Source organism: Pollachius pollachius (genome assembly GCF_949987615.1).
Source record: "Pollachius pollachius genome assembly, chromosome: 14".
Lineage (NCBI taxonomy): Eukaryota > Metazoa > Chordata > Actinopteri > Gadiformes > Gadidae > Pollachius > Pollachius pollachius.
The window spans coordinates 5,099,512-5,124,763 of NC_136947.1; the positions used below are offsets into that span (position 1 = coordinate 5,099,512).

Below are 25,252 nucleotides of genomic sequence, written 5' to 3' on the forward strand. Positions count from 1 at the left end.
GCTCATTGGCGCGACTCCTCGGGCGATGCGTGCAAGTGCCTTGCAGCCTGCATGCATTCGAAGTAACACTGAGCTCAAAAGGCGTTTAGGCGCTGTTCCATCTTTGGGGGACTTTACTGGATCTTCATAAACATCTACAACGGAGACCCTCGCCAATTGGACAAGGTGCCTGACCTGCATTCCATGGTGAGCGACTTTATGTTGCCTATTTCCTTCATGAAACTAAGATGCATTTTGTTTATTTTCTTTTTCTTCTGTTTTAATAACGAGACTAGAAAGCAGCACTCACTCACGGAGATAATGTGTAGGTCTTCTTAAGATTGATGTTTCAGCAGTTCGTTTGAAAATAAAAAAAAATACGAAAGGTAGGGCTATGCACTTTATTATATCCGTCGTTTTCTTAGGGTAGAAATACAACGTAAAGTAAAATAATTAGGTTGTTGTGCGGTGCGTAGCCTGCGCATAACCTTCCCACAACACACGCGTTTAAGATAAGTACAATTTGATTTGTAATTCACATTCACAAACTTTTAAATATAATGTTATGTTTGTATTGTGGAATGGTGAAGCATAACCATATCGGCCCAATTTGTATGGAATAAACAATTAAGAAACCATGCTCATAAGTTAAAACCTTAACTGACTATCGGTCGAGGTTTCTCCCAATGAATATGTGGGAGGAACGTTTTCATAACAACCTGACCTGCTAACCACAGTGAAATGTACAGGATAACACTCACTCACTCACTCACTCACTCACTCACTCACTCACACACACACACCCTCTGATGGAATGATTGCTTCAATTTGTATTTAACCTATAGGTGTTTGCTCATACACATGACTGTTAATGCCTATTGATTTGTGTCACTCAATATTTTCTGACACTTCCTGACCTGACATTCCGCTATGAAAGTAGAATCAGAAACCGCCCCCAGGCAACAGAGATCCATCATACGTGTGTAGACATGACCTCTTCCTCCTCCTCTTCCTCCTTGTCTTTATTTTCCTGATGACATGAAGTATGGCTCATTAAGAAACGCTGGGGTTTCCTCTCTTTAAGATGGGCTCACATCTGGAGGATGACAGCTCGTTCATATCCAACATACCTGTCGTCATGGATCTAACCGTTGCCGTGGTCTACTCTGTGTTCGGTAAGTTTCACTTATTCTACTACACACACATAACCGAGATGTCTTGTTTCCCATTTCCTACTCTGCCGATACGCATGAATGTGTTTCCAACAATACGGTATCTATGGAACTAGGAACATGTTGCACTTGCTGCGATCTTCTGATCCTGGATAACACAAAGCAGCATTGGAGGGTAGTGCAACAACAACCCTTTTTTCGGTGAAGCTCGCCAAAGTAAGACAAAATGTTTTGTATGTGTTGAAGTCCCTAAATAGCCCCCCCCTTGGGCCTTGATACAACATGTTATCCCCCTCCTCCATTAGATGGATATTTCACACCTATAAAGGTGAAACACCAAACCTTTGGATTCGGGTTTGTTTCCAGTTTAACCACCTTTTTGTTGTTTGCCCTGTTTGCATCGTAAACAACCCAGTCCACGGGCCGAAGAGCAGGATCTTCAAGAATTGATCTCCGGCCATGATTCGGCCTGTCAGTGTCTGTTTTCCCTGCTCTTCGACCAAGCATGATGGAGTGCCTAGCTCCAGAGACAATGCGTGTTTCCCCACCCTTTAAAAAACCCAAATCATTGATCGCACTTGCGGCAAAGTGACAAACCCCACCCCCCCTCCTCCAAAGCTCTCTCACACTAAGTAGTCCTGCTCATGCGTGCCGTGTTTGCCTTGATCGTTGCTGGCATGTCTGACAGTCCAGTGGGGTGGGGTTGGGGGTCTGTCTCCAACTCCAGGGGTCTGCTCTCTGTTTGGCAACAGCATGTTGCTGTACGTCTCCTACAAGAAAAAGCACCTGCTGAAGCCTCCGGAGTACTTCATTGTGAACCTGGCCATCAGCGACCTGGGCCTGACCCTCTCTTTGTACCCCATGGCCATCTCGTCCAGCCTATATCACAGGTGCCGCCACAGTCGTCACAGTCTGTTTGCTTTCTGCTCTTCTTCTTTTGTAAGGATCTTTCTTTCCCTGACGAGGACATTGTTGAGGGGATAAAAAGCACGGTTTCTGCCAAAAAAGGGAATGGTCCAAGGCTAGCACACATTGCAATAAAAGGACAAATGTATGTTGTTGGGCACGTTCGCAATGCTAACATTGTTATCCACAAGAATGGGGTCTTAAATTCATTGTGTTCTCAACGGTGTCGACCCCCCCCCCCCCCCCCCTCCACATTCACATTCCCAAATCGTTTCCTTTCTTTTTCCCTCCCTTTCCTTTTCTCTTCTCCCGACTCTCCAACCCCCCAGGTGGCTGTACGGGAAGACCGTGTGCTACCTGTACGCCTTCTGCGGCATGTTGTTCGGGATCTGCAGTCTGACCACGCTCACCTTGCTGAGCATGGTGTGCTTTGTGAAAGTGTGCCATCCTCTCTACGGTAAGCCAAGTCTTCAAGTCTTCGCCCTCCCCTTCCCCTCCTCCCCTGTATCTCGGTTCCGAGTTAGGAAGGACACAAGGATTCGAACGGTTCAGTCCCTAATTGGTGGCAGTTTGATTTATCGATTTGATTTGAACAAAACTATAATTGTGCATTGAAGCGCTTTCCCTGCATGCCTCGCTTTGACAGCGATGGTGAGTGGAAATGGTATTGGAATGGTATAAAATAGCTTACCTTTCGGCAGATTCAGATGTATTTGAGATGAGGAAATTTCAAAATGAATTTCTTTAAAATATTCACAGCTGTGATGTCTTGTTTATGTCCAACATCTTACATGCAAGATGTGGGGAAAGGATAGTTTAGCGGCTAGGGTGTTTGAGTCCCACCCTGAATGATAATGAGTTCCATCACCAATTTCCAACACCTACCTGTAGACATCCTTGAGCCAGATGCCTCACCTCTACCTGCTCCTCGTAGCTGAACCTCAACCTGAGCTATCCTTGGTAGAGCGAGCTCTGCCATTCCCCCTGACCATAATGTGAGAGGGAAAAGACTGCAGGACCAACTTGCGCACCAAGGGGCAAATTGCTGGACAGTGTAGAACGCACACAAAGCTAATATTGTTGCCTCATAGCATAAGTACGTAAGCCATATTTTAAGGTTCATCTTGTATTTAGCGTCAAAAATGCCTCAGTCCAATAGATGACTCAGGCAGATAAAGATTATGGAATGTTAAAAGCACTCTAATTGGCTTAGGAAATAGCAACGAGGCACAGTGAATCAGCAGCGTTAGGAGAGTAGAGTTAGGCAGACATCACAATTTGGCCAAAATATGACTTGAGGCAGTTATACTTGTGAGGCTAACGATACCATCACATTGTCTCCGTAGGGAACCGGTTCAACTCCTGGCACGGCCGCGGGCTCATGGGCTGCGCCTGGGCGTACGCCCTGCTGTTCGCCTCCGGCCCGCTGGCGCGCTGGGGCGAGTACGGCCCCGAGCCCTACGGCACGGCCTGCTGCATCGACTGGCGCCGCTCCAACCAGCACACGCAGGCGCGCTCCTACACCGTGGCGCTCTTCCTCTTCTGCTACATCCTGCCGTGCTGCGCCATCGGGACGTCCTACTGGGCCATCATGGCCCGGCTGCGGGCCTCCCAGCGCACCATGGAGCGGCACTCGGCCCGGCCCAGCCCGCACATGAGCAGCCTGCAGGCGGTGATAGTCAAGGTGAGCTCCGGGAAATGAACGACGACACAGGAAACGTGAGGTTTTTAATAGGGATGATAAAAGGAAAATGGACGGAGCGTGGGATTTTGGTTGATATTTGTAGTGATATTTGTATTTTGTAGTTGATATTTGCAAATGACACCGCGTTCACATTGTACATGTCCGTCGATGGATGACGGAGGGCGTGCCTGACGTATGGGTAACGCAAACTGATTGGCCGACGGATCCGTCGCTGCCTGAAAAGTCAACTTTTTGGAAGCAATCAACGGAGCCAACAGAACGGATTGACCCACAATGCATTTTGATAGCGCACCATGCAAAGTCATCGAGATCCATCGACGGACATGTACAATGTGAACGTGTAGGGAGAAAGAGAATCGTATCGTTGTTAACACAGCGAAACACACTCCTGTCTTGGATGAGAAACAATGCCATTGAATGTTTGCATCCAAAAAATACTTAATAGAGATCCATGTGAAGTGAGCCAAAGAATGAAAACAGTCCCAACACTGTAGGACGGGTTACACTGTGTAAGGGCTGCATGCTTTGGACTTCAGAGTTGTGGTCTGTTTTAGGCTCAACAATTCCAAATGCAAATCATCGAATCTGTACTACAACTTTCATTCTTTCTGAGAGCCATAATCTCCCTTTCTGGGAATACCTGGGGAGAAGAAAGCAGCAGGAGCTGGTGTTGCATCATGGCTGTTACCGGCTGCTGTTACCGGCTGCTACATGAATGCTCATCGCTAAAGGTTAACTTGAGTAAACAATACTTTTTCTCTTGGATTTATACAGGGTCCGTTTCGGCAGTTAAAATGCAAATAACACATTGCAAACATATAGTACATACACAGTCAACCATTCACATTTACCCATCCAGTACATGCCCAGACTGCCATCTACCAACACATTGCACTCTGCCCATCGTCCAACACACCTGTAGTCATCATGATGATGTACATTACATGTGTCTTAAGGGTAAGGCAGCCTCATCAGCACAGAGTCATCACAAAGTGTACACGTCGTTTACAGTTAAAATCAGTTTAAAGGGTTACAGGGATGGCCTCGGCTTGGCTTTGATGGACGTGTGGATAAAGGAGTGCTTAAAGCATTTGAGCCAGCACCGAGGGTCTTACAGCATGAGGGAAGAGGCTGGTACTCAGAGTGGCACACATGGAGGACGTGTTCCCATGGAAACGGCCCGAAAACCACCCGACAAAAATGGAATTCTCATTCATGTTCTCCTGTGTTATTCACAGTGGAGAACACCACAAGGCATTGATTATAACGGCTACTGTTATAACTGTGACTACTATTGAATAGATGATGAGGCTTTAGGGTGTGACACATCTCCTATGGCTGAAGCAATCCTTTGCTCAATTTGCTCTTGACTCTCGACTTCCGATCCATCATCACTGAAAAGCGTTGATTTTTTTTCCTTTTCCTATGAAGGGAACACACATGGACATTCTGAATACCATGTCATACCATCTGATTCTTCAGAGATATAATGAATATGATTTGAGATTATACTAGCACTAGTAGGGTTCAATTGTATGGCTGCCCCCTCAGTAGGAATCCTTATTACTATTTGCTTCCTACTTTCAAACCTGACCCTTGAAAATGATTATAATTGTGTCATTATAGATAAAAATAACATTATCATTCTTCTGATGACAAAAAAGTTATGTCATGCAGTATATTTATTATTTAGTAGTAGTAAAACACTCTTTGATTCATGCTGCAATCTGTATGAATATTGGCTACAGCTTTGCATGTCTTCACACTAAAGTCTTATTTTGTCTACATATTCAAATCTTGCTTGCTATTGTAGCATCTCTGCTACTGTGTGAAATAACAGGCGTGTAGTATCTCGCATGAGGACCATTATGTATACATTTTCATTATGTAATGCACACAAAAATGAACTTCAGGCTACTGTCACGGCCGTAGTTATGCCAAGTCTCAGTCTAATATCACTGACGGGTCACTGTTATGGCTTCAATCCTGGCTGCAATCCTCTCCAAGTTGTTAACTTCCAGAGGTCCAGGTAAAAAGTGCTCTGCTTCTTCTTCTTCTTCCTCCTCCTCCTCCTCCTCCTCCTCCTCCTCCTCCTCCCTGTAGCTGAGTGTGGCCATCTGCATGGGGTTCTTCGCAGCCTGGAGCCCATACGCCATCGTGTCCATGTGGGCCGCCTTCGGACACGTGGACGCCATCCCGCCCCTGGCCTTCGCCTTGCCCGCCATGCTGGCCAAGTCCTCCACCATCTACAACCCCGCCATCTACCTGATGCTGAGGCCCAACTTCCGCCGGGTCCTATGCCGGGACCTGGGCTTCCTGTGGCGTTCCTGCCTGAGCTGTGCGTTCCGGCCGCCGCCACCGCCGCCGCCACCGCCACGCCCCGGCCCTCAAGCGCTGGCGGCCGGCCCACCCTCCGTCCAACAGACACACCAGTTTTCCACCGACACGGAGGGCAGCTCGTCCCCATCCTCGCGGCAAACACTCGGTACCAAGCCCCGGGGCCACGTGTCCTGCGAATGCCCGCCCGTGTCGGATTCTCAGAGGAATAACAAACGGGGGACGCTGCGTTTTTCTCAGGTGAACTGTGTGCCGACCACTGTGGGGGAGGAAAGGACTTCAGACATTGAGAACCTCCACATCAACCTGGAGATGATACCAGGGCACGCTATAGAAGCTTGGCCTTAAACCGTTTTTGTGTTCCTTTTTATTGGGTATTGTTTACAGTGAATAAGTATTGACGTTGATATTCACAATGCTGTGCATTTCGATATATGCAGTTTTCAGGAATCCTATTCAGGAATGTAGTTCAATAAGATTCTGTACTATATTCTGGCAGGAGATTATCCTGTCATGTTTATTTATTTTTTCTAACTGATATAGTGACTAACCATTCAAAGTGCTCAACTGAAACTATGTCAAATGAATGTAGTCATGTACTATTTCATCCAATTATAGATACCACTTTTTTCAAAGGAAGCTTCAACAGCTTCAAAGAAATGTGCCAATTCAATTCAAGCCAATTCTAATAAATTTAGTAAAAATAATGCAATGAAAATGTTTTGGCCTCCAGATGTTCTCTGTAAATACATTGTGCTAGCTTAGTACTTCCCTAGTAAACTAGAGTGGTGGCTGTGGTTATGCTGTTATTTCCGTCTCTGTCATCACACTCTGCAGTCAGGTAGTCACATCAAGTTCTCAAAGGAAGATACATGCCTCAAATACAACCAAACTTTTTTTTTTACTAAAGGTGTTACACTTTTATGTACTTATGATGTACTTGAAAAGTTATTGTTTACACTTAACAACTACGTTATACACAGATGTAGCGTACATAATGTTTCTTATGTTATGTGGATATGTGGGATGGTTTTGTGTGGTGCTCAAAATCTCTATTGTTTTTTGTTTTGCAGCTCAATATGTGAATGGGCAAAGTGATTCTGCAGCTGTGAAGTACCACCAGCAAATCGAAATGATGAACCATAAACTGTGCGTCCATACACATTATCCATATGCGAGAGGTGGCAGCACGGCTGATTTGTCTGAAGTAGGCCTACATACTCTTTGTTTTCCTTAGCCAACACACATGGTGGTCATAAGACTCACCTATGCGTGACTACCATGCATTCATTGACAAACAGTCTTTGTTTCTGGCCATGTTCCATAATGTTTACAATTAGTCGATAATTCAATCCTCATTGTCCAACCAAACTGCAGGAAGCTGCTGCGTGTTTTAATGAAATTATTAAATGGGAAATGGGAAATAGTGGGCTACTATTATCAGACATGAATGCTAATCCCGACACTGTGGTCTTATTATAATTCTTATTAAGAAGGACCAATCAGAACAAAACAAATGACTAATAAGTAAAAAAAATATATATATTAAATCGAATACCTAGTTAATAAAATGAGTTATTTTGAAATCACAAAATAGCCTTTCCAACTGATGTTATTGTTATACTGTTATTGTTGCCTAAATTAAACATTTACACAACTTTTTTTTATTTGAAATTTATATTTGGAAAATGAATCAGCATTTGTCATATGCAACTTTGTTGTCCTTACTCCCACATACATACTCACACAAACACATCACAGTGAATTGACCATTGAAAGTTCTGTTCAAACTTATCATTTAAAAATACCTTTTGAAGATATCAAATGGTCTTGCCTTTATACTATAGGGTGATAGCACAGAAGCCATTAGCAACCAGCTTGCTAATTGCATACATTTGAACAGGAACCATATTTATTGTTCTACATCTTATGTAGTGGAACAGATGAAAGAAATGTATATATATATAATAGTGTAAAAGAAAATTGCACATTTCAACATAATTCACATGTTTCATAAGAATAGCCGGTACATTTTCAAATGTTATTAATGATGATGACACAACTACTTGATCCACTATGCCCTCCACACAACTTAAAATCATTATGTTTAATGTTATGGTTGAGGTTTTTGGCTCAAATACATCCATCTCGCCCGGGTAATAGCCAAATATATTGTTTAACCCCCCAAAAACAGGAAACACCTAACAATTAGAGAATTTTGGACTTTCTCTCATCAGGGTATTGGAAATACTTTTCTACGTGGTGAGTGAATTTGCCTCAGCCCGCTGCTGCAAACCAGGTACCTACACATTATGTTCTTACATTGTGTGTCAAAAATAGTTTGTGTTTGACTTACGGCATCAGACGGAAGTGAGAGGTTGGTATAAACCAAAACTGTAAACCGATCAGTCTGTACGGCTGAGAAAATTCACTTTAAACTAAATCGAACAGAATCCATCCCAATTAAGTCTTCCAGACTTTCTTGTAGAAAGGAAAGAACATCTTTATCCCTCTAAAGAAATAGAAGTAGAAAAAAGAGCGAGAGAAAGAGAGAGAGAGATGATCATGACAAACGTATCTTAAGTACTTAAATGGGAAGGACTTTGCTTGGAAAGAGATGGCTTTGTTTTTTGGCGGGGTTGTAAATTCAACTCCCTATCCTGTGTGCTGCCATCTCCCTCCCCTTCAGGTGGAGCAGCTCTTCTGGCAGGCGGACAACAGTTTCTGGATCACGTCCACGGAGATGTGGCGATCCAGTGCCTGGCAGAGCTTGCCCACGGTGCAGCCCAAGCTGCCCTCCTTCATCCTCCAGCGCTCTAGCATCTGGTGCACCTTCTCCTGCAGCCCGTCGCGGCTGTAGTCGTGGTCCACCGCCTCCACCTCCACGTTGGTCAGGCCCAGGCGCCGAGCGCAGCGCTTCCAGTTGGAGCCGATGTTGTCCCTCAGGAGGTCCAGGTGTTCCTCAGTCACCGCCTGGTCATCTGTGGGGAACGGTCAGAAGAGGTGGTTTGCTTCGTGTTCAGCCCCGAGGCGCCCCAGCCTTGGTGACAACGTAACGTTTTGAAATTTGGGGTTTCTTTCGAAACAGGTGAAAAGATACTGACCCTGCTTTACTCGCCCTTCCTGTTCTTGGCTCTGCTGAAATAACATAATTCTGGCTGTTGTTTGTGTCCCACTTCAAATAGGAGGATACGTTTGCGCCGTGTGTGCTTTGGGCTTACAAACGCAGAGTTTTTTGTTCGACCAGATGTACAGAAGCAACGTGCTCATGGATATAAGAGAGCGAAAGTGACTTGGGGATGTTTGCCAAATGATATGTGAGGCAATGGAATGGTTTCACTATTTGGTCAGCGGATGACCAAAAGCACACAACCGCATTTCCTTTTCTTCATGATGTGTTTCCCATCGCTAAAATACGGTCCACTAGTTCGATTCACTTTTAAATAACACAAAAACCTGGCTTTATGGATGGATGGATGGATTTCAGAAATGTTTCACATTTATGAAATACACCTTGTGAGATTTGTACTGAACTAATGTACTTTCCTCTAATAGACTCTGGGAAACAAAGCGCGATAGACTGTATATAACGAAGAGAAAGTGAACGCCACCCTTACCATATTTAAGGAGAGCCTGATGCAGCAGAGAGCAGGACGGCCTACCCAGACTGGAGTCTGAGCCCTTGATGCTCAGAGAGTTGTTATTACCAATCTGGATAGCACTCGCATTCTGGATGTACAAACCCTGGGAACCTGTGGACACACACACAATCACACGCACGCACACACACACACACACACACACACACACACCATTGTCACTTCAAGAGGAACCTAGTAAGACATCTAGCATTTGCCGGAGAGCAGCAGAGACCAAAAATAAAAATCCAGGAGAACAGATCCCCTCCTTCAGCACCTGTGTCCTGCAGGGGGCCGATCTTGTTGGGAGTGAAGCGGAGCCCGGCGGGGTAGTCGGACACCGCCATGTCCAGGACCGGGTACGTCGGCCACGACTTCTGCCGCTCGTAGGCCGAGGCCTGCTCCGGAGGGAAGAGCCGGTGCTCGGCGAGGGACGGGTTGCTGGACACAGTGGGCATGTGGTGAGACTTGGCCGAGGACACCGAGGACGCCATCGACTCGTAGAGCCGCGTGTCGGGGCGGAAGCAGCCGTCCTCCGAGGGCTCGCTGGTTGACGGTCGCACCGAGGACATCCCCGGGTGCTGGGCCTCCGAGACGGAGCGTCGTAGGGGGGTGTGGTCGGGCTGGCTGGGGTCGGCCGAGTGCGGCTGGCCCACCAGGGTGTAGCTTCCGTTCCTGTGGTACTGCAGCTCTATGTCCAGCTTCTGCTCCAGGCTGGTGGCGCCAGCCCCCTTCGCCCCCACCCCCAGGGCGTCCGTCTGGATGGGGCCGGCGGGCTCCCCGAAGGAGGTCTGGCAGGAGAGGTAGTGGAGGTCCTCCACGCTGGCCTCCACGGGGCCAAGGGAGGGGTCGTGGGAGGGGACGCTTCGGTCTGAGCTCAGCAGGGGAGCGGGGCCGTCTGCATGGGGGGATGAGTATTCCGATTTTATGCGTGCGCTGCTGGAGATGTGTTCTGAAGACATCATGACTAGGGGTGCAACGGATCTAAAACCTCAGGGATCGGATCGTGTCGCGGTTTTTGAGTCCCGGATCGAATCATTTTCGGATCAACAACAATAAAAAGATAACTTAGCTAACAAATTTGACTAAGCTTTCAAATGGTTTTTTGGTTTTATTTCAACATCAACAATGAATCACTCTTATTTTAATCAAATATTGAAATATTTACATTAACATTCTTCTTCTTTTTTTTTTTTTTGCAGTTAGCCATCCGCGGATCACGTTCGTTCCGAACCATGAGGGTTGACCCTATGGATCACGGATCATCCGTGATCCGTTGCACCACTAGTCATGACTGTACAGGCTTTGGATTCATTGATGAGAATATCACCTGCTGATCCAGACTCAGAGGGGATGCTTAGGGTTTTCAACTTCTCCACCAGCCCTTCGGGACCATCGTACATTTCCTGTGGGGTGTGTAGGTCAGAGGAATCAAGATCAGCATAAAGCGTATTGGTGGGGCCAAGGCAATGTTGTGAAGAGCCACTTTAAACAATTGCTATGGTTGGTTGTTTTCACTGAACATGAATGAACACAAGGTCATCTGATTACATACAAATACATTTAAGACATTTAGCAGACGCTTTTATCCAAAGCGACTTACAATAAGTACATTTGTCAGGAGAAAGAGAAACACTTACCCTCAAATTATGGGAATCCATCTCAATTAAGTCTTCCAGATTTTCCTTGTAGAAAGGAAGGAACATCTTGTAACCCTCTAGAGAAGGAGAGAAGGAGGACGAGAGAGAGAAATTGAGAGGAGATCTGAGACTGACATAATGACATTAAGTTTGGTTGTAACGTAAGACATGACATTTTCCACACATTGCACTGCAGACACTGGGCACCACAGCGATTATTATTATTATTGCTACTACGTTATTAATATTATTCATAATATTAGCATACAAATAATTGTTCTCAATCGAGAAAAAAATATCAGAGAATACAAGATTATAATATTTCGATGTTACTATAAAATATTTATGACACACACACACACACACACACACACACACACAGACATCGAAAATCCAAAAGAGGCGTACCCTGAAATGTGGGCCTCTGCTTTGGGTCCTTGTGCCAGCAGCTCTTCATGAGGTCCACCATCTCGCGGGGAATGTCCTCAGCGATAAGGTCCTCCGCTGGGCGGTTTCCATTGCGGACACACATGCACACCTGGTTCTCGTTCCGGGCGTCTGGAGAGGAGAGGAACAACAGTGACTGGCCGGCCTGCTGGGTCATATGATGCATTACTGTAAGGCTCACTGAGATGGACAACACAGAAAACAAATAGTATCCCTGCTCGTCCTTTCCTTTATTTCTATTGCCGTCGGTCACTGTGTGAAGGCGTCACTGATATTTGCAGCCACCCTCCCCATAAAAACGAGCTGGATGCGATTTGGTTTGAAAGAAAAGTACATTTGACATAGACAACCAATAACATGGCAATGCACCCACAGACCCCATTCACTGAGAACCTGAGCAAAGCGCGCCTTCCAATGGTGTTCGCAGGCAACCAAATATTGACCACTACATTTAGTTGTTGTTTTTTGTACAACAGACTGTAATGGTCTAAACAATAATGGAGGTTGTTAGCATTTGCTGAACAAAAGCCACCCTGTGGAGGGCTCACTCCCGTAAGGACTCACTCTCGTAAGGGTCTCGGCCGGTGAGGATGACCCACAGCACGATGGCGAAGCTGTAGACGTCAGACTTCTCCGTGGAGCGGATGTTGATGTCCTCCAAGTGCTCAGGGGCCATGTAGCTCAGCGTGCCGGCCCCCTGGGTTCCCGCCGTGGCCACTGAACGGCTCTTCCTGCGGGACTCCTCGCGAGTCAGCTTGCTCCAGGACTCGCAAGTGGCCAGGCCGAGGTCAGCGATCTGGGATCGAATAGAGCGCACCACATGTTAAGTATTCACATGGACACACACACACACACACCTCTCCACACATTGATCACAAGTACAACCCTGTGAGGATTAAAGCGTGGTATACCTTGATGTGGAAGTCCCGGTCCACTAAGATGTTCTCCGGCTTCAAGTCCTTGTGTATTACATTGTTTTCTGTGAGGTAAACCATTCCTTCCAGAATCTCGAGAACGATTCTGCCCCTGATCGATATTGGCACTGTAACCTGTGAGAAACCGATGGCAGGACATTTTACATGCTTCCAATAAAATATGAACCCATTCATTGTCACTTAACATACAGAAAATAAAACTGTAGTCTTACTGTCATATTTAAATGTTTTTCTTTAGTTTTTTTTCGGATTTCATTGCGACTCATGCAGTACCTCCGCATACCCGCTAGAGGTCCGGTCGGACACCACGCAGAACACTGAACTATTTAATATGATAACACGAATAGAGTCCATACCTGTTGAAGCATGGACTTCAGATTGCCCATTGGTATGAGCTCCATGACCAGGGAGTAGTCCCCTTCCTCCATAATGACACCCAGAAGCTTCACCACACGCTCATGGCACAGTTGGATCATCAGGGCCCCCTCCTCCAGCAGTAATCTCTTACCATCTCTGTGAAGGTACGGGGAAATTATGTTTTGAATAAATAAATACAGTTTAAAAAAAAGCAAACAACCACAAAAGGTTGGGTCGTAGTCGTGGTATGTATAGATACGCGTAAAACAAGAGTTAACATAAGTGGGTATTTTCTCTATGAAAAAAGTAACACCATGAGGAAAATAAAAACGGAGTTAATGGCTTCAATGTAGGCATTCGTCATTTATGATTAGATAAGGGTTTATAAACTGGTCTACCACGTAATAAACAGTCAACTATAATCTAATTGAACCAGTGAATATACATGTATTATAAACAATAGATGCTGTAGGAAGAAGGGGATTTCCAATGTCGACGAGCACTGTCAGAGAACTCACTCGTTTCGAAGAAAGCCGGTGAACACAGACTTCAGGACCACAGGTCCGAGGGTTTTGTGGCGGCATAAGAAGACTTCACTGAATCCTCCGTAGTCGAGCCGGTCTTTGGTTAAAATATCCGCTGATCGGATCCGAAAAGTGTCGAGTGAACTGGCCATTATACGGGCCTGAAGTTCTAGGGAGATAGAGACAACACGTTTAACAAAGTAGGCTAATACACGCCATAACCGGAATATTGTTACATATTTTGCAATAACGTGGCACAATTCAATTGCGATCCCTTTTCTAGAGGGAGAGCAATCTGGGCGATTCGGTTAGAAGGAACGGAAGTCCAGGCGCAAGGGCTGCAAAAGTAAGCCAAACTTCTCCAACTACATTTTTTAACAATTACAATTCGAAAAAAATATCGCTGTTATCGACTTGTTATTGTGTTACGAGCACAGCAAATAATGACGCAATGTGTTTACCAATCTCATAGCAAAAATGTGAATTACTCCAAGAACGGTTCCGGGAAGGAAATCACTTCTGGTTGCAGAATGCGAAGTGAAACTACCACGGGCCAGCCCGAAAAGTCAAGCGCCGAGCAGCACTTTGGACCCCGTCAACGTCACGTCACGCCACGGCCCCGGTGTGGTTATGTCTGCGTCACTTTTTATTATGTACCTTTTGCTAAGGGTGACACCAAGGCGTTGATGCTCTTGTCACTTCCTCAAAGCAATCTGCGTCGGCGCAGTGTGTCGGAGCTTGTACCAAAAATTTCGCAGCACTGGCAAAAAAGGTTTAAATAAAACATACAGGTAATCGTTTTTTTATTCACAAGGGATCCAAACACGTTGTCCTCTGTTATCCCAAAGTATCGGGCAGTGGCATTTAGCTTCGTCCGGGAATATTGAATTAAAAGCCGCCATCATGTCTTCTAACCACCAGATGTCACTGTTCTGTCTTCGATGCTTGTAGCTCCGAAGCATTTGCTATACAATCAGGAAGAACCATTTAAAGCCCAATGCGGCTTTGCGCGCCTAACCTTACTTTTTGCTAATCGACGCTTGCAATTTACAAACAGTAAACGAGTTCTGCATGATTCACTATTTAGTACGAATGATGCAGTGATGTATCATTCCTGTTTATCACTCACTGGACATAGATATGCAACGGTGGAAAACAACACATAATAAACTGATTCTGGGATGTAGATTGACATTATTCAATTTCTGAATTAATTTCCATTGTAGTAATATTTTCATTTGTTGCATATTCATGTTTTAATTTTTTCCGTCCGTTTTTGCCTTTTTCATTTTATTTTTCGAAACAGCGCCTCCACAGTGCGCAGACTCCCGGCCGCTAAGGGGCGACGTTAGCAGGAAACCAACAGAGGAGCATTGAAAACATGGCTGCGTGCAGGCTGGCGTGTTCGCGGGGGTTAAATGCCCTTTATTCAACTCTTGGAGCACCAAATCAGGTGACAATCATAACTTTTGTATTGATTGTTGTGTGATAGTTGCCTCTTTCTAGTTTATGTCTTATTCGCTGGCAGACATATTGTGTCGATCCCAAATGAGCCTTGACAAGCAATTGTTGACCTGCAATGACAAATACTGTCCAATCTACGTAAATATGTGTATTTCTTTAATATATTATGTCATATAACACCCGAAAAGTTTCATGACCAGTTTAACCAGTTTAATTATATTGCAATTGCTAAACGATTCTTTGTAGGCCCTGACGAGCTGCTGGGGTCGGGTGCAACAAGTTCGATCTTACTATGTGGACTGGAGGATGCTAAGAGACGTCAAGAGAAGACAGATGGCGTTTGACTATGCGGACCAGAGAGTACGAATCAATGCTCTGCGGAAGAACACTATCCTGCCCAAAGAGCTTCAGGTAGGTCATTTTTTAAACACGGTAAGGATCAAATTGCTTCGCAAACTAAATGTTTGTTAGTGTTGTGGATTGTCATGACTAGAAATATGTCTAAGAAAAACAGGTGCAACGTTGTTTTCCTCACTATATGCAAACAGTCCATTCGATGTTATGATTAGATGACACCATGAATATGTTTCTCTCTTTAAATGTACCTTACTAAGTCAAGACAACTGTTCATAAATCTCTCTGTATCATCTATCTGCATGGCTCCGGTTAAACCTTGAGGATTTTAATTTCAGAGAAAAGTACTAGGGATATTATGAGCCATTATAGTGGAAGCTGTCAATTACATTTGGCAAGTGGTAACCTGGCTTATAGAGCTTGTTCTAACACTAGTGAGATAATTTCATGATGAGATGTTCCTGTCCAATTGTCATCCACAATCACAGAAGGAAAATATTAATCATTAATAAGTAATAGTTTGAAGTGCATAACTGTACAATATTTCACACATGCATTGAGCATTCACACTGTCTCCCAGCAACTCCACGGTGTGAATCAAATGAACTGGTTTTTTTAAAATGCATGTCTTATCATTTTAAATTCCTACAAAAATAACCCCAATGACTTATGTACTGCCTCAAAATGTGTGTTCTTGCAGGAAGTGGCGGACAAAGAGATGGCGGCGCTGCCCAGGGACAGCTGTCCAGTGAGGATCCGCAACCGCTGTGTGATGACCTCGCGACCTCGCGGGGTCAAGCGCAGGTGGAGGCTCAGCCGCATCGTCTTCCGTCACCTTGCAGACCACAATCAGATGTCCGGGATCATGAGAGCCATGTGGTGATTGGATACAAGCTGGGTGGCTGAGGGGGGCTGGCTGGCTGGCTGGCTGAACACGGACAGATCCATAACCAGCAGATGGGTGCTCATTTTGGGCCTTTCTCATCTTGCGGATAAATAAGATTGCAATATCATTCCACAGAGTACCTTGATCTCTATAAGGACTAGGCACCATCCTATCCAACATGAATATTGGCGGGCTGGTATTTGGTTTCTTCACCATAATGTTGTCATGTATTCATGTTCATGCCAGCCTTATGCATTGCCACTTGCTCTCTCTCAATTTGAATGGATGATTACATGTGTTTGTTTGACTTCCTATTTATGCATACATGTGAAATAAATGTAGATAATGTTACCACTCTTTTCTCAATGCGTGATTTTTGTTTTTTTAACCAACTGTAAAGACGTATTGAAAGAATAATTCTCAACACTTCTATATATTTAAAATATAAAAATATATCTTATAAAACGACATAACTTGGATGATCTCTTGGCTGAAATGGAAAGCCAAATATCAAACTGTTATGGGGCTTGCTAGTCATTTGCTGAATCAGGGCCAACCATCACATGGCCAATCATATTAACTGTTAGCGACTGACTTCATTTGGACTTCATTTTACTGAACCACAATATGATTATACTTTTGTGTCGAAGTTGTAGAGGAAAACGCTATTCGATGTGTGAACAATTAGGCCATAGGCCTATTATTTGGCCCTAAGCTGAGCCATTTGAAGTTTGAAATTCATGTGGTCATGCATCTGTCTCATCAGAGACTGCAAACACGCTCTCAAAATATCACCTTGTCAGGTTAAAATGTGCTAATGGCTCTTAAAGGGGATGGGAGTTGGCACTCTCATTGGATTATTGCATGTTACGCCCAAAACACACCTACGGGTATTCAGACCACCCCTTTTAGATTTGCGTCAGGCGCAAGAGTCATTTATCCCCCGGTATATCCGCCAACAGCGCCAGAGATCCGCCCACAAAGCCACTTCCGTTTGGCGCCTCTCACCTGCGTTTCAGACCATTAAAATAGGGCCCAGAGTAGTGATGGATTTAATTATTATTTTCCTTGATTCAGTTTGCGTTGGTCAGTTCGCCAAGAAGAATCGTTCATAATTGTTGTTTGTTTGTTCAGTCGAGTTTCCGGTAGCGGTGAATCGAATCATGGAATGCACGGTTCTCAGCTGAGTCAGTCGGACTCAGCTCCTCCCTGGTTCTCATTCTCAAACGATCGTGGAAGTCGGTCATCAATCAACACAACATTACAACTTTAACCAAACGCAGCGGGATGGGGGGGGAGTAGTTGATTATTGGATGTCAGACTTGATTTAGCAATGGTGGTGGGGGTCCCGGGTGGAGAACGAAACGAAAGAATGCGACAGATTGACGAGACCTTCAAATATTTGATTATTCTGGCATGACACAGAAAGCACAAAGACAGCATGCATTTACCATTTCACTGATATTGAATCGTATTATTGTACGCTCGCTCACTAAGCCTCTTCCCTCTTCAACACTCACAGTCAGTGAACGAACAGCGAGTCAGCGACTAGTGGGTCTGGGAGGAGTCGAGTCTGAGCACGAACGAGATGGACGATAGAGAAGAATCAGTTCGTTAAAGATTCGTTCATTCGAACTGATTCGGTCGCGAACATCATGTAGCCCAGAGAGATTGAGTTTTGCTCCCCAGGCCATCAGGACTCTCACCAGTAACCAACCCAGTTCCACACACTGCCCCGCTTATGCACACACATAGATCTAGCAACTATGCATAGTTATATATTTTTCCCATTGTTTCATATTTTTTTTATCAAACGAGGCAAATATTGTAACTTATTTACAGTAAATATTGTGTCTTATTTTGTCAAAACAGGAGACAAAGGGGCTCCTGCTTGTTATTTTCGGCGTGTTTTGCTGTTTGGTCTTTGAGAATCGGGAATGACATTTGAACATTGATTTTATAAAGACATAAAGTATGAAAATGGAAATGAGTAGCAGGAGCAGTCTCAATGAGTCATTTAAATGACAATCAGGGTCATTTACCTCCATAAAAAATATACAAAAGGCCCCAAACAAATGTGTTGTGATCACTGGCCTGGTGATTTTAATATGCCTGGCCTCTGCTGAACACACACACACACACACACACACACACACACACACACACACACACACACACACACACACACACACACACACACACACAACACATGCACACGCCATTGAACATTCAAGAGTAACCTAGCAAGACGTCTAGCATTTGCCAGAGAGTTGCAGAGATGAAACGCACGCAGGCACACGGTAGGATGACTAAATATAAATAGATGATGTAGAATCATTTGAATGCATCAAACATTTGCAGTCTCTCTTTCAGTCTCTCTCTCTCTCTCTCTGTCTCTCTCTCTGTCTCTCTCTCAGTCTCTCTCTCAGTCTCTCTCTCCGGCTCTCTCTCAGTCTCTCTCTCAGTGTCTCTCTCTGTCTCTCTCTCAGTGTCTCTCTCTGTCTCTCTGTCTCTCTCTCAGTCTCTTACTATATACACAATTCTTGTTTCAAAATGTCCTAAACACATCTGTTGTACACAGAGTACTATAACCCTCCCTATATCAGCCATGGTCCACTGTCTCATGTACATGATATAAAGATATAGATATAGGTGATATGAGTATAGAGCAGTACAACTGACCTTGATCCAGACTCTGAGATGTGACGGGTCCGAGGGATGGAGAGGCAGTTTGTGAGAGGGTTTGAGCTGAGCTCTTCTGGTTATAAGCTTCTGTAGGGCGGGTTTGGGTTGTGATTCATATTAAGGAAGCAGCCACTGCTGCTTCCTTAATTTGACAAATAATTAAGCAACATCAGTAATGTGGCTAGATGTTAGTATCATCGAAAATAAATATTAAAATGTGTGCTTTACACACCAACAAAGTTATAAACAAAGTCAGACTGAATCTCTCAGGTTATGACATTTCACGACATATTGAGCTTCTAGGGCAGCAGAAGAACCTTCACCAAGAAGAATTGCAATGTTGTCCTTATGTTCTATGTCTGCAAAATTCAGAATGTAGATTTGTAATTTGGTGAAGTATGTCTTAAAATGTCACATTTTTTACAATGAAAAAGGAAGTGCTCCTCAACCTTCTCTGCCTGACTTTGACCACATATTCGGTGTTCCCTCAGCAGCGAGGTCATTCTGTGTCCTTTATATTCCTGTTTCCACCGCAAGATTGTGAACTGGTCAGGATTTGCCTCTGATTTACGTGTTGGCTCAGCTTGTTGTGTGTCAGCTGCAGCCCCAGCTGGCACGGAGGCTCGACAGAGGTGCACTGATTCACGTGTTGTCTAGAGATGGGCGATATGGCCTAAAATCCATATTGCGATATACATTGCAGCCTCTTGCGATAACTATATATATCACGATATAAAATAATAAAATAACCGTTTCAGAACAGGTTACATAGACCCTAAGGAAAGCCAAACTGCTAAATGTATTTTTTAAAAAAGAGAAATATAGCATGTCATTTCGAGAACATTTATTGTGAAACACTGTAATCATACAACATAATGTTGCAGATAAAATTAGTATTGGGTTTCTTTCCTTTAGTGCAAACCATTCTAAAAGGCACTACACTTAGTTTAAGTCCTTGGTTCTTAAATGCCACCCAAGATGCAGAGAACAGGAAAAACGGGTGTCTTTCTAGATAAGGAACAGACACTCTACTGACAATTAGGGATGGGCATGATTAATTGATGATCAATCATTGATTGTTAAGATTTTTGTCGATTACGTGATATTTTTAACCATCAAAAGGAGGTTGACCCAGCCGGAGAGGTGGTCTCGGAGACGTTGCTCAACTTGGAGAAAAGAGGAGACGGAACGTCTTTTGGATATTCGGGTCCGATATCCAAAAGACATTCCGTCTCCTCTTTGCTCCATGTTGAGCCACCAACCGACGGTCCGACAAAAGCAAGTAAAAAGTATGCTGGAAAACATAACTTAAAAATGCCGACGCATTTAACACATTCCGAGTCAGGATGAGGGAGAAGGAGTTGGACCAGTCCGCAGATCAATGTATATCACGCTGGATATCCATGATTGTTTACTTTCACCGGTGCTTTCCCCCCTCCCCTTTTTCTTTAACGCTTTACAACGCCCCAGACCTTATTGTCCAATGATTTAACGTTCTTTGCACACATGCAGGTTTGTTGACGAATCCTGGCACTGTTGCGAAAATTGCAATGTGAAAAGGAATTGCACCAAACCAAAAATTAAACATTGTATTTTGCGTCATCAACATGCATTATTGCGATAGAGCGATAGAATTAAAATCTCTATCGTAGGCCATTTTTTATCGTTTATATCGTATATCGTTTATATCGCGCATTACTAGTGTTGGCTCAGCTTGATGTGTGTTAGTCAGCTTCAGCACCAGTAGGCTCGATAGAGGTGCACTAACTCTTTTCCACTCTCTCTTCTTTTCCAAGCAGTCGAGGTTTCTTCATGTGGTGGTGGTTGCTCTTTCAGTCTCTCTGTCTCTGTCTGTCTGTCTGTCTGTCTGTCTGTCTGTCTGTCTGTCTGTCTCGTCTCTCTCCGATTTTGCATGCGTCTAACTTTATTAGTGTGCTGAGGTTAAAGTACATGCGGAACTAAATAAAATCGGAGTCGGTCGGACGTAATTTCATGTAACTCCCAGGCTAGTCGATTTGGCTATCGGGAAGGTTACTGCAGAAAAGTGTAAAAGGAAAGTTTAGCTTCACAGGACATCACAACAAAACCGCAATGGACCTTACCGAACAGGTACCTTTGGTTGTTATACCTCCTTATTATGTGGATAGAGAAACAGAACAGTGATTCCTTGTGGAAGTATAATACGACGCAGTACAGCGGTCGGTAGCTAGCACATTGATAGCGACCGACACACATTTACAATTGTCATATTTGATCTCACTCGGATCAAAAGTGAGGTTGGTCTTCGTTATCGTTCAACTGATTGGGATTTGAATTTATATCCGTATTACATGTCTTAAACGGTTGAGTTATTTTTGTGGTTAACCTGCAGTTTGACTCTTTGGAATAATTGGCGGCACACTAACTAGAATATCCTGCTACTATACCCCACTCCGATATCTCTGGAGCTACTAAGCTCGATAAGTAGACACACTCCAACGCGAAGCATAAAAGTCATTGGTATTGGTTATTGGTATTTGGTTATTCCATAGTACTGTACTATACAATTTTTATACCCTTTGATCTTTTAAGTGCTTTTAATTGTATATTATATTAAACTGAAATAATTCCGCTCCGTATCTTTATTTTAAGGTAACCAGTGAAATTGTTTTACCTTGGTTGCTGATGATAATGATCCGTAATTGTGATAATTATTTGATTTAAACATGATAAACGAAATTTTTTAACCTCGGGGGTCTTGTGATGCACATGATTATGCAAGTGGCAAATCAAGAGTACCTCTTATAATATATTCATATGCAGACCGTATGGTAACAGTATTGTCAGTGACTTTTAATGATTTAATGATCTGATTTAATCAGCTAACTAGGGAAATCTCGCACCTGCCAACAAACTTGATGCCAATGCTGACTGTTGTCTTTTCGGTGCTGTTGTCATGAAGTTTGGTTTCTTGTTGACCCCAATTTAGATAAACCAACTGGAGGCAGACTTGCAGGAGCTGGGGTCTCTCCTTGCGAAGGCTGAGAGGAAGAGGGTGCAGGAGTTGCTGAAGGAGGAGCAGAAGAAGGTGGAGAAGGAGATCGCAGCTAAACGTCAACAGAAGGAGCAACAAGCCAGGAGAGCGGCAGACCCTACAGCAGCCACCAAAGCAGCATACACCGTCAAAATCACTAACTATGGTGTTTCATTTTCACTCTTTGGACTTGCATTGGACTTTTAATTCCAAGGGTTGCCCTAAGACTAAAAGTAATTTTCATTGTCTGTCTTCTCATTTCAGGGTGGGACCAGTCTGATAAATTTGTCAAGATTTACCTCACATTGAAGGGTGTACACACAATTCCAGCAGAAAATGTGGAGGTTGACTTTAAAGAAAGGTATGTTGAGGAAAACATTGGTCTTTGCACTTTTTTTTTTAGCAGATTTAAAGGAGTCTCTCCAAAAAGCTGAAGCAGCACAGTGGACGTTTCATTCTCTAGGCTTTAACCTGATGTTCGCTTTTTATCTTTTTGATTTTCTACAGGTCATTCTCTGTTCTGGTCAAGGATCTGGATGGGAAGAATCATCAGATGACCATCCTAAATTTACTGAGCCCCATCGATGCAGGGGAGAGCTGTAAAAAGGTGACTACGGGCCCTTCTAAATTAGCCTGTAAAGGTTATTTTAGATAAATGTTGTTTATCATTTGGGTTTGGCATTGGTCAAATGCAAGTCATACTTTGTCCACTGGGTGGCATTGTATCTATTGTTTTGGCATTGTATCTGTGGTTTTCATCTTGACACCACTAATTTATTATACAGTGGAAATTCAATGCTGTCTTTCCGTAACTTCCGTAACTTAATTTATTACTAAAATAATTGATTTATTTTCCCAACAGATAAAGACGGACATGCTACTCATCATGTGCAGGAAGCAGACATCGAAGAAATGGGAGTGTCTAACACAGATTGAGAAGCAGAGTAAAGACAAGGAGTAAGCTGATCATTACTGTATTTATGTAATACACTATACACAAATAATTTGACTGGCAATGTTAAGTTTAATGTGTCTTTTAGTGGATTATGGTTATTGTGCATTGGCGAAATAACCTTTTATACAGTTGGTCTTTAGACACGGGTGGTTTAAAACAAGTGTTATACTTATAATTATGTAGGCTACCAGCCAGCTACATCCATTACCAGCACATTTATTGTCACTAGAGAAGGTGGGTATAATCTTCAGGTGGATGTGGCCTGTACTACCATGGAACCATTTATCCTTATTGGCCAAGTTTAGCCCCTAGCGTCCTGCAGTCCTTTACCGTATCCACAACCAAACCACGGGCCCACTCACACACCGTAGCCTCTAGTCACCCGCCTCCCTTCCTCCTCCAATAGCAAGCCGGCCCCGAACGAGACCGCGGACCCCAGCGACGGGCTGATGAGCATGCTGAAGAAGATCTACTCCGACGGGGACGACGAGATGAAGAGGAGCATCAACAAGGCCTGGTCCGAGTCCCAGGAGAAGAAGCTCAAAGGAGAAGACATGATGGACCTCTGAGCTGCGCTGTTCTCCCTCCCTCCCTCACCTTTCCCTGGGTCTCCACGGCAACACTAGGGGTCGTGATGGACCGGCAAGGTCGGATGCTGGAATGGCTGTCGTTTGAGATTCGGATGCATGTGTCGACGACTGTATTTTGTTTTTTCTTTTTATTTTTTATTTTTACATGAAACTGTGACGTTTTTTGATTTGGGTTGAGGCTGGGTCTGCGTTCGCATTTCTCTGTGTGGCATCATTGATGTGGTCCATAAATGGTAGCATGGCTTATTCCAACTGTACGTTTTATCTCATAGTAGTGAAAATGGGGATGCAAATATGATACTGATGACATTGCTATGAAGAATTCATTCCAGTGAATAGCACATATGCCAAGATAAGGAAAACATGTGTGCAATCAATACATACATCCGTCATGTACCATGATTCAATCTTCCTGATAATTAACATGACCAGAAATGTTTAAAATTAAATATCTGACTGTAGCAGGTTCAAGCAATGAGAGCAGGCGGGGTTGTCGCTCTCACCGCCGGAGATCGGTTTATTTGCTTCAAAACGGAACAGAAATATTCAAAATGCAACAAAAAGGGTCCATTCAGAGCCGTCTCGCGGTGGATCTGGGTAAGTGTCACTCGCTCCGGACCTCCGTGGTCCGTTCGCTCCTGGGTTTGTTCTCTCTTCACTATAACAGAGAGCAGGCACATAAGTACACCCTCCCTGATTGACCTGAGTGCAGACACCTGCTCACCACCAGGTTCAATCCCCCCCGGCCAATCCCGTGCGCTCCCAACCTGCCCATACTCCCCCTGCAGGCCAGACGTCGCACGTCCCCCCACACTGACATTTTAATGTTTGTCAAATTTGACCTGCTGTCATTCTGACCTCAAGTTTGAATCTGAACATTGGCCTAGTAGTGATCCATAGTAACCTTTCATTCGCCGTATGTGCCAGTCCCTTATCATTCCTTCTTACCAGTCCTCTCTTGGCTTGCAGCATAATTTAAATTAATGCTCATATATTGCTTGATTCACAAGTACTACCTTTGTATAGAGGTGAACTTGATGAAATCCTACTTGAATCTATGTTGAAATGTGATGGTGTTTATAAAACCTGTGGCATTCCATAAATGATTTGGCTAAAATTAAAATAACAATGCATCATATTCTAGAATCTGTGCTTTTGTATGTTGACTTCTGTCTAATTGCTGGCCATTAATGTGATTTAGTTCTTATTTGGTAAGATGTCTGATTATTTTAGATCTGATTTTCATCATAACGTCCACCAGGGGGCAACAGTGACTTATGTACTATGATGAGCGCACCAATACGTATGTGTAACCTCATGCGTAATCGATTTTAGTGTAGTTCTATGGTATAATGGATTTTCTATGAAAAAAATAGCGTATTTGAATATCATACCCTTTTCGTGTCTCAAACTTTATTGCAAACATAAGTAATTGTCATTGGTCCGGCGGGCCTATACGGTTACTAGAATCATTTATTATCGTCCAGGCCTGCTAAATGACTATCCCGCAGTAAATCTGATGCTTTTATCTCTTTGTTGAGGTTCATTCATAATTTTAAGTCAAGCTTGGAGGGGGAGGGCGGTGCGTGGGGTTTGCACAGCTGTTTCTTCGGGAATATGTCTGGACAAATCGCCACGACTTTCTCCAAAAGTGCACCACCTTTT

At 44.0% G+C, this 25,252-nt stretch overlaps 4 protein-coding genes across 7 annotated transcripts; 3 read left to right on the top strand and 1 right to left on the bottom strand.

Annotated features, from left to right (window-relative positions):
- Window positions 1–1,063: 1,063 nt before the first annotated feature.
- Window positions 1,064–6,447, top strand: LOC307085688 (opsin-5-like; the record flags this gene model as incomplete). Its single annotated transcript, XM_079750554.1, has 5 exons — window positions 1,064–1,154; window positions 1,879–2,041; window positions 2,387–2,514; window positions 3,404–3,741; window positions 5,866–6,447. The coding sequence occupies 5 exons, from the start codon at window positions 1,064–1,066 to the stop codon at window positions 6,445–6,447; spliced, it is 1,302 nt and encodes a 433-aa protein (XP_079606680.1).
- A 1,263-nt stretch (window positions 6,448–7,710) lies between these two features.
- Window positions 7,711–14,296, bottom strand: ripk1l (receptor (TNFRSF)-interacting serine-threonine kinase 1, like). Of its 2 annotated transcripts, none has more exons than XM_079750933.1 (11): window positions 14,129–14,296; window positions 13,635–13,809; window positions 13,116–13,272; window positions 12,736–12,873; window positions 12,389–12,620; window positions 11,786–11,935; window positions 11,378–11,454; window positions 11,068–11,143; window positions 10,015–10,635; window positions 9,717–9,851; window positions 7,711–9,080 (listed from the first exon to the last, which is right to left on the bottom strand). In XM_079750933.1, the coding sequence occupies exons 2-11, from the start codon at window positions 13,790–13,792 to the stop codon at window positions 8,785–8,787; spliced, it is 2,040 nt and encodes a 679-aa protein (XP_079607059.1). In that variant the 5' UTR covers window positions 13,793–13,809; window positions 14,129–14,296; the 3' UTR covers window positions 7,711–8,784. The 2 variants fall into 2 exon arrangements, with proteins under 2 accessions (XP_079607059.1, XP_079607060.1); XM_079750934.1 differs by having other exon boundaries at window positions 14,102–14,236.
- Window positions 13,840–16,689, top strand: mrps14 (mitochondrial ribosomal protein S14). 3 transcript variants are annotated; one of them, XM_079750937.1, is made up of 4 exons: window positions 13,840–13,986; window positions 14,947–15,093; window positions 15,351–15,515; window positions 16,159–16,689. In XM_079750937.1, the coding sequence occupies exons 2-4, from the start codon at window positions 15,022–15,024 to the stop codon at window positions 16,339–16,341; spliced, it is 420 nt and encodes a 139-aa protein (XP_079607063.1). In that variant the 5' UTR covers window positions 13,840–13,986; window positions 14,947–15,021; the 3' UTR covers window positions 16,342–16,689. The 3 variants fall into 3 exon arrangements, with proteins under 3 accessions (XP_079607063.1, XP_079607062.1, XP_079607061.1); XM_079750936.1 differs by lacking the exon at window positions 13,840–13,986 and adding an exon at window positions 14,188–14,262; XM_079750935.1 differs by lacking the exon at window positions 13,840–13,986 and adding an exon at window positions 14,328–14,431.
- A 4,331-nt stretch (window positions 16,690–21,020) lies between these two features.
- On the top strand, window positions 21,021–24,721 carry cacybp (calcyclin binding protein). Its single transcript, XM_079751415.1, has 6 exons — window positions 21,021–21,138; window positions 21,998–22,208; window positions 22,307–22,403; window positions 22,550–22,649; window positions 22,905–22,999; window positions 23,404–24,721. The coding sequence occupies exons 1-6, from the start codon at window positions 21,121–21,123 to the stop codon at window positions 23,564–23,566; spliced, it is 684 nt and encodes a 227-aa protein (XP_079607541.1). The 5' UTR covers window positions 21,021–21,120; the 3' UTR covers window positions 23,567–24,721.
- The last annotated feature ends 531 nt before the right edge of the window (window positions 24,722–25,252 follow it).